The following is a 17,980-nucleotide window of genomic DNA, read 5'->3' on the forward strand; positions in this document are numbered from 1 at the left end:
CAAATTGTAGACCACAACTGTCTCAAGGCTGCATGGCCTGGAGGCTGTCCTTTGTGTGTGTGTGTGTGTGTGTGTGTGTGTGTGTTGTGTGTGCGCACGTGTGTGTGTGTGTGTCTGTGCGTGTGTGTAGGCCTGCAGCTGCTACGTTTTGAGCCCCCCCCCACCACCACCACCACCACCATCAGCCCAAAACAACATTTTGGTAACTGTCTCTCACCTGCCACCCTGTCAAATTCAAGGCTGCCTTTAACCATAATGAAAAATTGAGTTGCTGTTGATTGCAACACAACTACTTTTAATGTACTTTAATATGATTTATTATTAAAATTATTACATCAGTATTATTATTGTTATCCACTACATTTTGCAAATTAAATGCAACCAGATTAGCTTCAGCCTTTCTTTGCCATCATTAGGTAAATATCATCTCTTGACTCTGTGCACCTGCTGCAGGTATATCCACAATGTCTCGCATAACCCCCCCTCCCCCTCCCTGGGCTAATAGTCATAGATATGAAAACATTTTTTAAACATCAGCTCTTAGCCCTCCCTCTTTCTGCCACATTTCCCTTCATTGCTGAGGCCTCACATTGATTTGCGTGACCGTGGAAGCCAAGCAGATGGTGTTGTAACTTGATAAATGAGCTGAGCCAATTGTCTGTCGCGGTGCACCGTGGAGCAGCTAGCTCAGTCTGTTTCCTCTGTGAAAACACTGGCTGTAGTCCAATCTAAAATGACACTTTATGAGACTCTTGTGGCCATCAATGCCGGATGTAGGAACGGACAATTTTTGGGTTAAAATACTCAGATTTTCACTTGCTGCTTTGGTGTAAATGACTGGTTGAATTTAATGGTACATCAGCCTCATAACACGCCTCTAAATAATATTCATGAAAAACAGACTTTTTATTATTAGTTTGCATGAAGAGAGTATGGTGGTATTTTAGGGACAAAATGTGTTTTGCGGTAAGGCCCTTTATGCGATGTAAGGAGCCCAGACTACTCTATTATCATGAATCATGCAGCTATTTTCAAATATATTTTTATAGAAATGTTAAGAGACAAATGAGTCATTATAGATTGATTTGGAAAGTTCCACTTTTTATTTTACTAACAGTATTAGATGGAAAATAATACACCCATGCATGTGATGTAATTAAAATGGATGCCATTGTTTTTTCTTTTTTTTTTTTTTGTTTGATTGCGAGGTGGCAGTATGCTTAATGACTGGTGGCTCAGCACCCCTCAGTTTCACAACATAGACTTTCCTCACACATATTTCATCCAAAGGACCCCAAAACTATTAGAGCTGCTATGGCCTAAAATGTTTTATCGTGTGGTGCGTCATTGCCGCACAATTATCCTAACCGGGGTTTTGCTGTTCATCGCGTCTGAAAGCGAGACGGCGAGAAGAGCTTGATTTTGAGAAAGAGAGAGAGAGGGGAGGTGGGTGAGCAAAAGAGAGAGGGCGATCGAGAGGTGGCGTGTGTTGGCTGTCTACCCGCTATTTACCTCCCTGCTGGCCGACAGGATGGAGGCACCTTGTCTGCTGCACCATGTGTGCATATTAGTCAAATAACGCATCCAGCACATTTTATACTGTCCTAGTTGTAGCATTGTTTGCATTTCTATTAATTATTATTATAGTGTTGTGCCCAATTTCGGGGGGGAGTGTCGTCTTTTTGAACAGAAGGTAAGAAATTTATTATTTATTAAAGTAATTATTCATTTCGTGTTTTTGCGCGCTTAATCCGAATTTTGAAAAAAAAATTTTTTACACGTTTAGTGCCATTCGTTTTTCCTCGTGGAGCCACGTAAAAGCTCGCAAAAGCGTAAATGTGTGTAAGTGTAGACGAGGTGGACCTGCTTCCTGGCAGTTTGAGGTTAATCCGTGCCGATGCTTTAATTATAAATAGGATTGGTCTTTTATTAACAATACGAATACGCACGTTTGGATCTGTGTAATTACCAGCAAAGGAGCTTACACCTGTTCTTTTCCTCCCCGCTAAGCGCATTTGCGCAGCTAAGGCTGCATTTTCATCCTGTCCTTATCTGCCTCTAAAGGTTTTATGTGGGTCTTTAAGAAGTTGACTCATAAGTGCTGATCCGATCTGAAGATAAGAGGAGCAGCACATCCACTCTTCAGCACAGGAGGGACATTACATACACGCATGCAGGAGGAATTAAGACAAAAGTTCACTTTATAATGTATAGGAACTCAAGAAAGGGCTTGCTACCGTATAATTTATTTTGTTGACGCACTAGGATGACTCTTTTTTCGTTTTCGCATTTTATATATGTTGTTTTGTGTCCAGCGTCAATCCAGTTTTCCATGTGAATGACAGGCTTCCAGGGATGGAGTCAATAGCCGGACAGCTTCGAGAGCCTGGAAGAGAAGCCAGCTCCACCCCAAGTCCCAAACGGGACACCCAGGGCCTCTCCGGCCCCCTCAAACCGAACCAAGTGAGCGAGACCTCCCTGTACGGGGTGCCCATCGTCTCCCTTGTCATCGACGGGAGAGAACGACTGTGCCTGGCCCAGATCTCCAACACCCTCCTGAAGAACTACAGCTACAACGAGATCCACAACCGCAGGGTGGCATTGGGCATCACCTGTGTGCAGTGCACCCCCGTGCAGCTGGAGCTCCTGCGACGCGCCGGCGCCATGCCCATCTCGTCCAGACGCTGCGGCATGATCACCAAGCGGGAGGCCGAGCGGCTCTGCAAGTCCTTCCTTGGGGCGCACAGCCCCCCAAAGCTGCCCGAGAATTTCGCATTCGATGTGTCCCACGAGTGTGCGTGGGGTTGCAGGGGAAGCTTCATCCCGGCCCGATACAACAGCTCCCGGGCCAAGTGCATCAAGTGCACCTTTTGCAACATGTATTTCTCCCCGAATAAATTCATTTTCCACTCGCATCGCACCCCTGAGTCCAAGTACCTGCAGCCGGACGCGGCCAACTTCAACTCGTGGAGGCGCCACCTGAAACTGACGGAGAAGAAGCCCTCGGACGAGATCAACCACGCGTGGGAGGATGTCAAGGCCATGTTTAACGGGGGCAGCAGAAAGAGGACGCTTCCTATGGGGAGCTCGCGGGAGCAGTCGCCCATGAAAGCGCAAGCTTCATCCGCACTCAGCCGCACCGCTTCCCCGGAAGTCCCGCGCAAAACTTTACGGTGCGACGAGGATCAAGGAAGTAATAACATCACTTTGGCGAGCAGTGCGAGGAGCTATCCACTCATCCCGGTCCCCAGTAAAAACTTTGGCATGCTCCAAAAAATCCCCCCACCCTTATTCCCGCACCACCCGTATGGTTTCGCTAGCTACGGCTTGTGTCCGAAAAAAAGTGACAGCGTGCCAGATGTGACTAAAAGCAACGTCCCCGGCGTGTTTTGGCCGACTACCAAGGACGCAATTTATCCCGCTTTCCCCGTCTTTTGGCCCTCGGCTAGTAGCCTCCCCATGCCGCCCTACCAGGCCAAACCTCCGGAGCTGCCCGGGGTTCGCCAGGCCGACCTCGACTTATCAGACCAAAGCGAAAGGGGTGTGAGCACCCCCAAAGACGGCCACCAGCAGCAGGATGCGGGAGAGCGACGCCCCAGTTCGTCCAGCAACTGCAGGAACGACGATGACAGGTCCGGGGACGAGACGATTTCACACCGGAAGATCAGCTACATCTCCGCCTTTAGACCTGTCGTCAAAGACGCGGAGACCATCGCCAAGTTGTACGGGACCCGGGAGGGTTTCAATGTGCGGGCTGGCTACCTCTCCCCGGACTTTGTTAGCGAAACGTCCAGCTATAGATCCATGTCCCCGGACAGAGACACCGTGGAAGACGACGACGACGACGAGGATCCCGACGTTGATGTGGAGTCAAGCAGAGGAGCAGAGGATGAAGAGCCGATCCGGATCTCGCCGAGAGGGAACCGCCACGAGTCTCCTGCGCCCGAGGCGCCTGAAGAGAGCCAGGGGAAGGGTGCACCTTGCAGCCCCGCTGTAGCATCACCTGAGGACTCGGCGCACACTGGCTCTTCCGATGAAGGCAGGCTCATCCGGGATGGCTCACCTATTCATCACGTAAGATAACATTCAACTCTAAAATGAGGTCAAGTCGTATTTGCACGGATATTTTAACCCTTGAATCGGTTGTTCAAAATCAAATAAAAATAGCATTGCTTGCATGCAAATCAGTGACTGTGTGTGTAACATTTTAAATAAATGAAGGTACACTGTTAAAAAAGTGGCTTGGAAAAAAAACTGTTTTAAATGCTATTATTTTACCCAGATAATCAATTCTATTGTAGCCTACGTTTCATCCTTTCCTTTAATTATACTTAATTTGATCACATTAATACACAATTTGAATCCGTGGCTTCCTCATTTATTCGCAGGGTGCCTGTCATTTGTAAAATCAAGGCCTCCATTGTAAAGTTGAAATGACGGTAAATGTGCGTGTGCGTCTGCGCCATTTTTGCAGGTGTATGCGGATGAAAAGGACTGCCAAGTGCAAGTGGACGAGACATTCGAGTCGCCGAGCAGCCCCTGCAGATCAAACGGTGATTATTTGGGTCATTTACCTTTCGTGCGTGTGAACCTGTTCGTCCTCCTTTTTAAATACTTTTTTCTTTCCTCTTTCTTTTTTTTTTTTTCATTTTCAGGTGCGCACCATGGTCAACAAAATATAACATCCAATCAGGAACAGATGGACAAACAAGGTATTTTTACATTTGAAGGGATTTTCACATGATAAATATGCTCTTAAAATATTTGCATTAAGCCAATACATTTTATGTTGTGTTTTTATTTAAATGCACAATATACTCTGTTGTAACTAGCCAAACTTTCGATTTATTTATTTATTTATTTATTTATTTATTTATTTATTTATTTATTTATTTATTTATTTATTTTACAGCTGAGGGAGCTTTACGCATTGACATCAGTGTACATGAACGAAATCTGGAGAACATGGCAAAAGGTAAAAGATTTAGAAAATAGATGCTTTTAAATTATTATTGGATGCAGCAAAAAATAGGGCCCACTTTCAGTATATTTATGTGCAGTATAGGGATGTATGTAATATTAAATTCAATGCATTTATTGTTTGGACTTCTGTGCAAAAACGATCATTCTATTGCTGATTCCTGATTTATGAACCCCCCCAAACACACACACACACACGTTTTAAATGCATGCATCTGTCCTGCTAAATATAATGTGGCACATTACACATGCGAATTTGCATCTTATGAGGCCAAACCGTTCCCATAGGTGTTGCGGACTAAATCACAAGACATGGTCGTTTGGACTTATTATTGTAAGAGGAAATCGTTTAGAGGCTATTAATATTTTAACGAACAGAGCCACAACCCCGAGGCGTGGCAGCTAATTATTTTTGAACGCTTGGAAAAACCCCTAGACCCAAATATCATGGCCTCGCGTAGCCTGCGGGTGCTGTGCGACAATTATGTAGCGCGCGCACACATGCACGAGTCCGACAGGCGACGCTTGTTGTAAATGCCCCTCATGTCGCGGTCTACTACATGCTCGCGTTTTCACGTGCATATATTCAAAACATATTATTTCAAGAGAGTGATGGGAAAATTGAAGAGAAGATTGCCTCATTATGCACGCGGTACGCATGCACAATCTGCTTTAATTTCGCTTGGCTCCGTCACAAATGTATTGTTTGTTGCGGTTGTGGCGATGGCTGTCGCCTACTTATACTTTATTTAGCTACACGGGGCAGTCAAAACATTAGACACTGCAGTGCATCAAATAATATATAGTTAAATAAAATATTATTCATGAAAATTAAGCATAATGCATTCTACGGGTATGTCCAGGTGTTTCCAGAGTGTATAATATTTTTGTATTGTTTGGCTTCACAGAGGAGTTGCAGAAGCAGCTCCTGGAGCAGATGGAGCTGAGGAAAAAGCTGGAGAGAGAATTTCAACATTTGAAAGGTAATTTTCTCATGTTTAACCGTTATCTTGTTTCAAGCATTATGAACGAGTCTCCACAATATCTGGTATTCCTCAGATAATTTTCAGGATCAAATGAAGCGCGAGCTGTCCTACAGAGAGGAAATGGTCCAGCAGCTGCAGATTGTTCGAGGTGGGTGTCTCTCCGCTTTATGCATCAATAGATGCAACTTTGAAGCAGAAGTAGATGAGTGCTCTTTAATCTAATGGAAACAACTTGGAGCCATATTTTTTTGAATCTATAACTCAAATCAAAATGAAAAAGGGACACTTCTTTATGTTTAAAAAATAACAATTCAGTCAGGTCCTGAATGGACGTATTGGCTGGATTTAAAGACTTTAGTCCATGACCACAATGAATTTTAACCGTCACAATTGTAATGTGACAAATGTGTCACAAAAATCTGGTATTTAGGCTTTTTGGAAATTATGATGCTGACTACCTCAATTGTGTTTGACAAAACAAGTTTCACCCAGGTCATAAAAGGTGTGGTTATATTTACATATTATACCAATTGTCAAAAAAATAATTAGCTTTTAAAAATGCAGGCTTTTGAGAGGCAAAAATCAAGACTATTGTTACTGTCCTAATATTTTTCGACCTAAGTGCATTGTGTCCCTTATATGTCTTTCCACCTCATGTTATTTTTTTTTTTCCTGCTGTGGTTGATTAGAATAACAGAGCTCTAAAAACAAAAAAGTGAAACTGAAACCACGCTGTTTTGTTTGTCAGGGTTATTTTCTCTTAAATCGTCGCCTGGAAAATTGAATAGACAGCCCGTTATGTGGTGCTGTATCAGTTACATGGGCTAGACGGCAACTAAAGCTACCCGCTAAAGGATTGGCTTCGTGTTACACTTGTTTAAGTACACAGAGCAGGGTCACAGTAAATATGATGAGGGCAAACAGCATGTTCGTACTCAAACCCCCCTCCCTAATTATTTTTATTAATTTTATTCTAATAGATACTTTGTGCTTGGACCAAGAGCGAAAAGCCTTTTCATTACAATACCATAATAACGATTCAATGTGCTACTTTTTTTGTTTGAAATCACTACAGCAATAGATAACTGATCAATGTCAATATTTTGGGTGAGAAGTAAGCAAGTAATTTGAATGTGAGTGGACATGTTCTTACTGATGGGCCCGTTCCTCCTTAGAAGCTCACGACGCCCTTCACCATTTCTCCTGCAAGATGTTGACCCCTCGCCAGTGTACTGGAGCCTGCGCTTTTAAACCTCCTCTACTGCCTCCTTAAATTCCGGCACAAACCCTTCACCCACCCTTAACCCCCAACACACACAAAAACACTCCTATCAATGATCAAGCACTTGAGCAAACACTCAGAAAAAGCAGGATTTATTCCAACACTGTTTTACGTTGAGTCCAGTGGTCTGATATGAACGCTCATACCAAGAATTCACCTGCTATTTAACGATTCAGAAAAATGGTGGCAAAGCACTAATACAATATATACCATGTGACAATGTGCAATGGCATGTCTAATTGTGATAAGTTGAAACCTATGTCATACTTTCGCTTTTTATTGCTTGTTTAAATCACTTCAGTTCTGTATTCATCTTCATTTCTCTTTCAGATTATTTGTATCACCATATGTGTTGTAAAGCACTTTAAATGGGCAACATCTCTGCTTTTGTCGTCCTTTATATACCAAATGTTCATATCAGAAAAAAAAAAGAAAAAGAAAAGAAGGATGTTTAGGTTGAAAAGGAAGCACTTACTTCAAAAGTGACAGATCATAATGTTTGTTTGAGATCATGCAATAAAAGATTGTCTCTCTCATGTGTCATGATGCCTTCATACACTTTGGACGTTCTGCGCCTTTTTTTTTTTTTGTTTTTTTTTGTTTTGCCAGTAGTCTTAGCCTGCCACCTACTGGAGACATACAGAATGATCTTATTGTCTCGGCATATTTGACTTCACTGTGATCGCTTTCATTTGGCACGGACATCAGGAAGTCAACTTACAATGTTTGACACGGTGTCAGGGGAGCAGGCTGATCTAATAGTGAAATTTAATTCTTCTGAAGGGAGTCCTAATAGATATTGATTGTGCCGCTGCGAGTCCCCGGACGGTTCATGCTGAGACATAAAGTCACTGAACTGACACACAATGAATGTTAATTTTCTGTGATTGTAAATGCCGGCGTTTTTCTGTATGCATACTAAAACGTCCTACTGAATTAGTTGCTTTATTACATATTTTATTTAGCACAAAAACTCTTAAAGGTCATTTAGTGGGAGTTGAAAGAAACCTCAGAAAACCACTCATGATTATTTGTTTACAGATCATTTCATCATAATAAAAGATATTTGGAGATTTCAGCTCATTGAGTACAGATAGTAGTTAGCTTTTTATTAACATTTTTTGTGATAACGCCAGAGAAGACTGCCAGTGATGACAAAGAGCAAAAGTGTCATGCCCATAGAACACGCTACTAATTCATGGTGATTGAATGGACCCCTTTTCCAGTTTAAAATGGTAAACATATTTATGGACATGCTGCTTTATATAGTTTTCATGAGCCACACATTTACTCAGTGGTTAGTATGTCTGACTCACATTCCAAAGGTTCTGGGTTCAACTCTGGGCATGGAGTTTGCACTATTCTCCAGGCTGTTAGGACCCTGAACTCTCTACCCCCTTCTGCGTAGCGTGTGGCACTGTTGCGCTATTTTCTGGAATGTACGCTCACTTGCTCCTTTTTGCTCCTCTTATTTATTTGTTGTGTTATTTATTCATTATTTATTCAGCGCGCTGTTGTTTACTTGTTTACTTGATTGTCTATTGTGGGCCATGTCTTGTCACCGTGGGATAGCGGGAAACGAAATTTCGGTTTCTTTGTGTGTCTTTGGCATGTGGAGAAATTGACAATAAAGCTGACTTTGACTTTGACTTGTGTGGGGTTTTTCCCGTAACTCTAACTTCCTCCCAAAAACATGCATGTTCGGTGAATCAAAGACTATAGATTGTCGTGGTGAATCCACGTCTCATCCAAAATAAGAGCTGGATTGGCTCCAGCTCCCTTGTGAGCCTTCTATAGAATGAATAGATTTTATTTTTTCTTGTATGACTGTTAAAAAAAGTTTTCATGTGTGATGAATAAGCTTAGCACAGCTTCAGCAGTGATCCCTTTGTATGTTACAAAATTTAAGGGTGGGTAGTTTGAGCCGGAGTTCAGATTGCCAACCTTTTGCCAGTGGTAATATTATGAACTGACTGCATATTAGATAAATGGGCCATGCATATCATTTAATTCTGGCCACATTATTTATTGTTTGTACTATTACTGTGAGCGTGTCTTGATTTCTGTTTATCCAATGTGCCTTTCATTTAGTTAGACTGCATTTGCACAGCCAATTTTAAAACAGCATTCAGTCTCAGCTCCCATGTGTTAACCACTGGTGACATTGTCTGACTGTATTTGCTGGGATTATTTAAAACTTGTATAAACATGTGTGGTCACATACACCTGTCGCATCTATGACTGTTAACAATGCACCAGATGGCGGACATACTGTACATACTGTTGAAATAAAACCTTTTCCATACTAAACGGTATGACTTGTTTCACTATAGAATCTTTTGTGGCTGAATCTCAGTGTGATAATAGATGAAAGCCCAAAAGCAAATTACTTTTTATGCTTTTGCTGTGTACAAACATTAGGTTGCAAAGGGAAGACATAACAAACTATTGCAAATACAAAGGAAAGAGATGATTGGCGAAAACAAACAAGGATGGTGACCTTAATGCTCAATTTCTTGGGGTCTTTATTTGCTGTACAAAGGCGTCATCTACTGTCTAAAAAAGGAAATGCATTTATTGAAATTGGCAAATTCATGAAGCGTGCAAAGATTAATTACCATTTATGCATGGTTCAAGTTCTGTATCCGTCAAACTGAATTAATTAATCAGATATTAATAGAGATAAGATTACATATAAAATTCAATAATATTTTTTTTTACCTTGAATGTTTTCATATCTATGTAGTAGTTTTCTGAATGAATGAATTGTGTGATCGTTGAGGGTATAGCAGAAAATAATTTAAAAATAAAAATTATTTATATTCCTTCTGGTGCTTGATTATACAACCGACAAAAGCACACCTCGTGAACTTGTGAGGCGCTTATTGTAAATAAATTAAGCAAAACAAAACAAAACAAAACAAAACAAAACAAAACAAAACAAAACAAAACAAAACAAAACAAAACAAAACAAAACAAAACAAAACAAAACAAAACAAAACAACAAAAACAAAACAAAACAGAAATAGAGTCGTGGATTGAAAAAAAAAACGGACGAAATCTGAATGAACATAAGGACTTCAACTAAACTGTATTTGATAACAAAATTGTACAGTGCATCTGTTTTTTAGGGGGTAAATGCATTTGTGTTTTTGAACGTACTGGAACCCAGTGGATATGAGCGCGTTCACGAAGGGACATACGCGTGCCCGTTGGCAGGATTCCTCACCACGCCTGCGCAGAGAAATACAAGATGGCGGAGAGTGCGGAACTGAAGGTAAGGCGCAGCCTAAAATCGGGATGGTTTTCCGCGCTGGTCGAAGGTTCACTTGTCAAGTCAGTCGTGGCGCTGCCGGTTTAAGCGTCTGTGTGTTGCGATTTCGTCCGGGATGACGCTGACAGCGCAAACAGTCTGGCAACTTTATTGAGTGCACGCGCGAGCGTGTTTATGTTGATATGGAGACTCGCAGGTTTGGCTGAACTGCAGGGACCCTTTCCCCCTCTCAGTCCAGTTGAGCGGCTGCTGAATGGGCGGGCATCAATGTTTCACGTTTAAACAGCACGCTAGAAGCTCCCATCAGAGGGGTTAAAATATGCATTTTGGAAGTAGGTTTGCAGATGTCGGCGTTTTGTTTCGCCGACTGACTGTCGAGGCTGTCACACAGGGCACGAACATGACAGCGGGTTCGTGTGTATCGTGCACGCAAATTCACGCTGCAAAATCATCTCACACTCGCCGCTTATTTGTCCATATATTTTACACGACTCAAACGATGAGTCTAAGCTCTTTCAGCCATAGTTGCTTACCTGTCCCGTTCATGTGACGCTCACTTTACCTGTTGATGACAGCAGCAGTGCTTTAGCGCCTCCTGAACCGTTATGCACTCCAAATACACTTTCCATGCACCTTGTGCATAAATTGAGCATTAGAGACCTCATTGCCGTTTTTAAATAGATTTTTCATGTGTGTATGAACTTGTGTATTTGCTTTTACTCACCAGTAATACTAACATTTTGACTTTCATACTGTACCTGCATAAATTACCTCAATGCCAGTACTGAAACGCTACCTCGCCAAAGTTTTTTTTTTTAAAAAAAGCTGCAAAAATAAAGCTGACAAAAGAACTTGATTATTTCTTTTATTATTTACTCAAAATATTGGATATGCTTAATCAGAAAATAACATTTGAAATATAAACACTTAGCACATTATCACACTTAAACCTTGTTAAACACTATTGAACACAAAAATACAATATTGAGCAGGTTATGATCATTTTCATGGCCTGATATGCAGCCCATTCTGGTGTTAATAATGCATGGTCTTTTATATAAATAATAAGATTAATGCCTGAGATTAATATGTTTGCACACTATGCATACTCTTGTGTATACATTTCATATACAGCATATTTATGAAGTTACTGCATATGAATGAGATAAAAAGTTTCATCTATCAAGCAGACGCAGTGCTGCCGATTTGTTTTAACTACAGAATTTTTTTATTTTTAGTTCCTACTGGCTTGCCTAAAATAGAATCGTTGATTGCATTGTGGCCAATGGTAGAGTCCGGCTCGGTTATTGCACACGTTAGTGTTGCAAAATAGTGATAAATATTTCTCCCAGCAAACACTGGATGTCTTAGTGTCTTCTTGGGAGCTCGTTGTCGAGACCATAGATATACAACATCTCGAGTGCTTGTGTTTGGCTCCGTTCATTATAACTCATTGAATTCTTCAGCGATTTTGACCCGGAGTCGGTTGTTACAAACATTAGACACGCAGTTATGATGCAAGTGGAACATGTGCCAATTTAATATCGGTGCTTCAGCAAAGAAACCATCGCAGGACTCCCTCTTCAACACGACAGTAAAGACTCTCTACGCCATGTCTGCCTAGCAGTTCGGAGATTTTGGTTTTGAATCCCAGTTCTTGGCTGCTTTCCTGTTTGAAGTGTTGCCTGTATGGGTTTTCTCCAGGTACTCTGACTTCCCCCTACATTCCAAAGACATGCATGTTGGATTAACGGAACACCCTAATAGCCCATAGTTGTGCGTGTTAGTGGACTTTTATTTCTCAATGTGCCCTGTAATTGGCAGGCTGCCAGTCAAGGGTGTACCCAGCCGCTCCCCCAATGTCAGCTGATAGGTTGCAGCTCCCTTGTTACTCTGGTGACTTGCTCAACAGAAAATGGATGCCCCAAACAAATGTCTGGTATTTTATATTATGAGCGTTAAATATTGTCACGATTCCTCTCAACTGTAATTTTTACACAGTAAAAATTCATAGGTTGCCTACCAATGCTTTGGTTGTTACTTCTTTTTGCCAGTTGGTGTTCTCATTGTCTCAGCATAGGTCGCTAACCCCCAAATGGTGTGATTGAAGAGGAAAGCAGAAAAAATAAGACAGTTGGTACTAACACAAACAAAGTTGGCTCCAAAAAGCTCATCTGAAAAATAGATAGAATAATGGGCCAGCAAGACAAAGATGGATGGAACTTGAATGTTTATAAAAAAAACATCCCCAAAAGCTTTCTCTTATAATTGATGCTCTGATTAATTTGTCACTAGCTTCCTCCAGGCGGTGATTGTTTTGAGTCATAATATTTGGAGGCTTTGAGGATGTGTGACGTGCATCTCAGTGTTTCATTTTCCTGGAGTGAAGAGAAATCTTAGATTAATTTGATTTGATCTACAAAGATAGCCATTTCCTTTCTTACGAATATAAAACAGGGTTCTTGCGTTGAGTGATAATTCACAAAAGTCTAAAGGAGACAGTTTTATAGCGTGCTGATAAGAAATGTAACTTTGGCTGAGTGGTAGAAAGCACACACGATGCACTTGCTTCCTTGGGATTAAAATAACAGATGAACCACAGACACAACCACATTGAAATGTACGCTGAAATTACTCTTCTCTCTTCTTCTTCTCTCGGTGTTGACTGTTTTGATGTTGATAGTTTTCCATTTAATCTTTATTTATAGCTGTGAGATAAGGACTTTCAAATATCTACAAAATATGAACGCTGTGTACATTTGGCCTTCATAGAGGCTAGTAGAGGAAACCTTCAAGGTTGAACACCGGCTCTATCGAGTGAGTAAGTCATAATATTTTGCAAGAATAGCCATAGTATTACTATTCCTTGGCTGTGAGAAAATTAATATATTGTAAAGTACCCATGAAAATACACTCGTGTACAGTTCATATGTCCATTGGCATGTATTTTAATAATGATAATAATGATATATTTTAGGGGCAAAAAAGTCTTGAACATTAAAGTGTTCGGGGTGGGTCAGAACACTGAGAGAGTCACATTCATAACACAGCGATAAATTATGATATCAAGATTTGACCTGGGTGTGTTGATGCTCTATCTTATTCAGTCGAGTTACAGAACATTCAGGCACATCTAGATTTAACCTGAATGTTGTTAGTCACTTAAATGTTGTACAGAGGCTGAGATCAACCGGAGTCAAATTCCTTGTTTGGGATGCACAAACTTGGCCAATAAAGCTGATTCTGACAGTGTCACATTGGGGATCAATCTGTTCTAGTTGCAACTCTTCTGGCACTGTTTCAGGATGTGCGAAGGGACATGAAACTAGCTGAAGTGACATGTCTATTTTTCCAAAATCAGAGAACCGACATGCATGCAGTGTATTTTTTCACATGTCGAGGGACCTCTTTCAGTGTCGCTGTTGTGGGGAAATGAGCCAATGACTTGTTTAACATTTGCTTTCAAACTAAGGTGAGCTTGGTTTTGACCGCTGTGACGTTTGTGTACATTTCATTCACAAACTGGTCTTTCCCTTGTAGCTGCATATTCAGCGCGTTCATATATGTCAGTATGTCCACAGCAAATGCTAACTCACAAAGCCAATCTGTGTCACTCAGCTGAGGAAAATTGTCAACTTTCTCAAGTAGTTCCAAAAATGAGATAATCTCTGGGTTGAGCTCCCACACTCATTGACACACTTTCCCCAAATTTAACCAGCGGGGGCTTTTCTCTACTTAATCCACACGTAGGACACACCGCATTATAAGATGCATGCATGCCATGACTTATGGTAAAAAAAAAAAAAAAAAAGAAACATCACAGAAGCAAGGCAGTCAGTTACATTGTACTTTATTCTACTATTTAATCATGTACTGTATTTTACTCACGTTGTTAATCGATATTAATACGCAAATTCATCAAAATCCTCATCTTCTGTATCCAAATTAAACAGTTTGGCAAGTTCGCCATTAAACATGCCAAGTTCCTTCTCGTCGTTGTCACGTTGCTCTTCTGCGATGATCCTGGCTTTCCAGATTTTTCTAATTGCGCCTCGTAAACATGTCTCTTTGTCCATGCCATTTTAGAGGGTTCTAATGCTTTGCACAAACGATAGTATTTATTTTTCAATGGCGGCGGAGGTGCGTACTCTACGTGTTGCGTATAGTCCTCAGATTGGTTTACCGCCCCGATCTACGTAAAACGTAATGTCTTCTGATTGGTTCATCGGGTCTACACATTACGCCTGTATATTACGGAAGCCAGACAAATTTATTTTACCTTTTATTAAAAGGCGCTCCTTTGTTTTTGGAGAAAATTAAAGGCTTTTAAGTGCACCTTATGGTGCAGAAAATACGGTATGTATTTGATTTGAGCATGTATGAATAGTAAATGAAAAGCAGTTTTTACTATTGTTTTGCCATAATGACAGTTGTACACGTAATCCGGTTACCATGCTAACAAGCCTGATGTCAAGATCACTCGACAGGTTTTTAGAACCAGTTGATAGTGGTTCAAATCCGAGTTGATGTTCCTACAACCTCCTCCTGCTATAAGACGAAGAGTCTGTCCAAACAGTTTACATTGTTCAAGGTGCTGAAGAGGTGCCTGTGTGTGTTCACTGTTTACATTTACTTGACTTACGCATTGTACATGAGAATACAATACTTGGTGCTTTCCATGTTGGGTTTGAAGTCACCTCCGGTGCCACTGGGCTGGGTCACGCAAGCATTTTTGGGATGATTGAAATTCCAATATCTTGACTACACGTCTTGGTAATAATGTCTATGTTCCCCTTTCTCGTTTGCTATGACAAACAAAGACGACATTGTATGTTAAAGTGTAAATAAGTGTGACTTTTTTTTTTTTTCTCTACCAAAAAACAGAAATGTTAGTCTTTCCCTTGATGCAGTGAAAATTGAACCAGTTTTCACACAACACAAACAGAAGAACCAGGAAAGCTCGATTTAGATCTTGGAGGCTTTCGTGAGAAATTCTGAGAATGTGGCACTCTCAATGTTGCAGGTCGAGAGACCAATTTACTTCGGAAAAATCATTCCTTAATCAACACATTTGAAGTGAAACGGTATTGTGATTGGTGGTTTTATTTGACAAGCCAAATTACAAGATGCTGCTGTATAAAGATCAATAGAATGTACTCACGTGTGTCTTTGTTAATGTAATAAGAAAAATTGTGTCATACCAAGATACGTATATTAATTGGGAGAAAAGGACCTTGTTGAAATATAAACTAGGTCATTTTCGAATGCTTTGCTGTAACATGATTTGATTTGATTTGAAGGAAATTAGAAGTTGCCTGCCATTTGTACTTAGGGTTGGGTTATGTGGCTATAAATAAAATCTCTATTTCTCACTTTAATAATTCTTCTTCTTCCCTTTCTTCTCTAAATCCAAATCAGGTTTTTCTTTTTGTCATTTCCACTGGAGATTAGTATTTTATTTCTCCAGATACTATCCAAACTCTGAAACTGTTAATTTTCCCTCCTGAGCATTAACTAACATCAACTTCCACGTAAAAAAAGGCTATTTCGGCAAAGATATTACCTTGCAAGTATATACTATATTTCAGGTAAAAAAAAAAAAAAAAAAAAAAAACATGTTGAAATGTATGTGTATGTACCATGTTTTTGGCAGTGTGAGTAATTCTGTGATTGCCTTTCATTGGGATCCCCTTCTTGTTATACAACGTCAAAACAATGTCAAAGTGATTCCACCAATTTTGTCGTAAACATAGTAAAGCTACAAATTGTGCTTTTTAGCTCTCCTTTGCTGGCAGACACGCTGTTAGTGGAGGTGGCACACATCAGTGGGGACACACGGAAACGGATTTAAAAAAAAAAAAAACTGCTTGAAAAATATCAGTCTGACAAATCAAATTAATTTTAAATAGTCCTATATCAGTCTGACAAATCAAATCAATTTTAAATAGTCCTATTTCTATTTATTTTTTCAAGCAATTGCAAAAGTACTGAAATTATGTTGTTTACCCACAGTCTCAATCCCAAAGATTATATTTTTAATTTGGAAAGCTGTCATGATTTTGGCAAATTATACTGTCATTGAGATGATCAAAGTTGCTCGGTGGGCAAGTAGTATTATAATCGCTGTAACAAATTATTTTGCCAATGTTGAACCTTTTTTTTTTTAATTGCTATGTGAATTCATATTAATACAAAGTATATTGGTGTACGATCACCATGCAGGCACTCAAATGTGTCCTGTTGCGTTTAATTGAGTTTCAAAGGAGACCCGGCCCGCCGCAGCTTCTTTGAACTGTCTTGCTTCTCTCTTTTCTCCAGCAGCAACATGGCAATACAAATAAGCATCTGGGCTCTGGCAGCTTATATGAGGAGACAGTCTATTTGTAGAGCCTGTGGCTAGGTTAATCCCTAATGATACAGGTCCTCTGCTTTTCTCTCCTACCTGAGTTCTTGTCTTTTCTGCCTTTGTGTGCATGCTAAGCATTCACACCGCGGGTGGGAATTTTCAAGCAATATAGTTTAATTACAATTCGAGTATAGATTGTGGAGGGATGTTGAATCAATTTTTTTGTATAGCTTTCTTTTTCCTTCCTTTTATCCATATATGTAATGACGCATATTATCATGAGTAAAATAAATTAGAGACCCATCGAATGCCATTAACTTTGTTTGCTAACAAAAATGTTTCAAGTATTCAAATCATTAGCTAAATCATCACAATAGTGTTAGTAATTCAAGTTTTGTTTGTTGCGTTAGATCATGATGATGCCTGTTGATTTTTGCATTAACCTGATGTCTTATCACCCACAAATCAATTCACGCATCCTCCACTTGAATAACACACTCAGTCCCGTACGTCCACAGCCACGTCACAGAAAGCTGAGGCGCTTGCTCACGTCACTGACATCTGAAGTTGTCTCCTTCTTCAGTGCTGCACCCACTGACAAATAAACGCAAGTCACATTTTAAATTTGGAATAGATTGGCTTTTCCCTTGCATTATGTGGTTGTGGAACTCATTGTAAATGTGCATTCATTGTTGTAGCACTTTTGGCTGTGCGAGTGATTTACTGTATGTAGCAAATGCTTGAACAAAGCGATATGTAATGGAATGCCCGACTTGCTTTTACCGCAATTGTCGCTGTCCCCTAAGTACCATCACACAAATTGTCGGCATAGTCTTCAGCACGCATCTAATAATTATCTTATATTATGAAAGATGCCTCCTGCGTTCGGTTCGGTCTCTGTTGCACAAATTTAGTGTAAATACTGTTAAATTTCTCAATTAATAAAAAAAAAATGGCATTTTAGCTCGTTAGATGCATTTCTCAGCAATCTGACCAATACAATTTGCTTATTTTTTGTCATAAGGCATAAATAACACTACCAAGCCTATTTTATTTTTTTATTTATTTTGTCCTTTGCATAACAATTGCATGTTTTCTACAGCCTAGCTCAG

The 17,980-nt window shown here is 40.3% G+C and overlaps 2 protein-coding genes across 3 annotated transcripts in view; both read left to right on the forward strand.

The window, feature by feature from the left end:
• The first annotated feature begins 1,522 nt into the window (after positions 1–1,522).
• Positions 1,523–8,862, forward strand: LOC125967039 (SKI family transcriptional corepressor 1 homolog-B). Of its 2 annotated transcripts, XM_049717724.2 has the most exons (8): positions 1,523–1,693; positions 2,346–4,074; positions 4,475–4,553; positions 4,656–4,712; positions 4,913–4,975; positions 5,889–5,963; positions 6,040–6,114; positions 7,142–8,862. In XM_049717724.2, exons 2-8 carry the CDS (start codon positions 2,356–2,358, stop codon positions 7,237–7,239), a joined length of 2,166 nt encoding a protein of 721 aa, XP_049573681.1. In that variant the 5' UTR covers positions 1,523–1,693; positions 2,346–2,355; the 3' UTR covers positions 7,240–8,862. The 2 variants fall into 2 exon arrangements, with proteins under 2 accessions (XP_049573681.1, XP_049573682.1); XM_049717725.2 differs by lacking the exon at positions 1,523–1,693 and having other exon boundaries at positions 1,714–4,074; positions 7,145–8,862.
• A 1,610-nt stretch (positions 8,863–10,472) lies between these two features.
• Positions 10,473–17,980, forward strand: part of LOC125967042 (E3 SUMO-protein ligase PIAS1) — a 38,818-nt gene continuing 31,310 nt past the window's right edge. Inside the window, exon 1 of the mRNA XM_049717727.1 lies at positions 10,473–10,525. Within this exon, the coding sequence (XP_049573684.1) occupies positions 10,502–10,525 (24 nt within the window). The 5' untranslated portion in view covers positions 10,473–10,501. The remainder of the gene's footprint in view (positions 10,526–17,980) is intronic.

Source organism: Syngnathus scovelli, chromosome 4, assembly GCF_024217435.2.
Source record: "Syngnathus scovelli strain Florida chromosome 4, RoL_Ssco_1.2, whole genome shotgun sequence".
Lineage (NCBI taxonomy): Eukaryota > Metazoa > Chordata > Actinopteri > Syngnathiformes > Syngnathidae > Syngnathus > Syngnathus scovelli.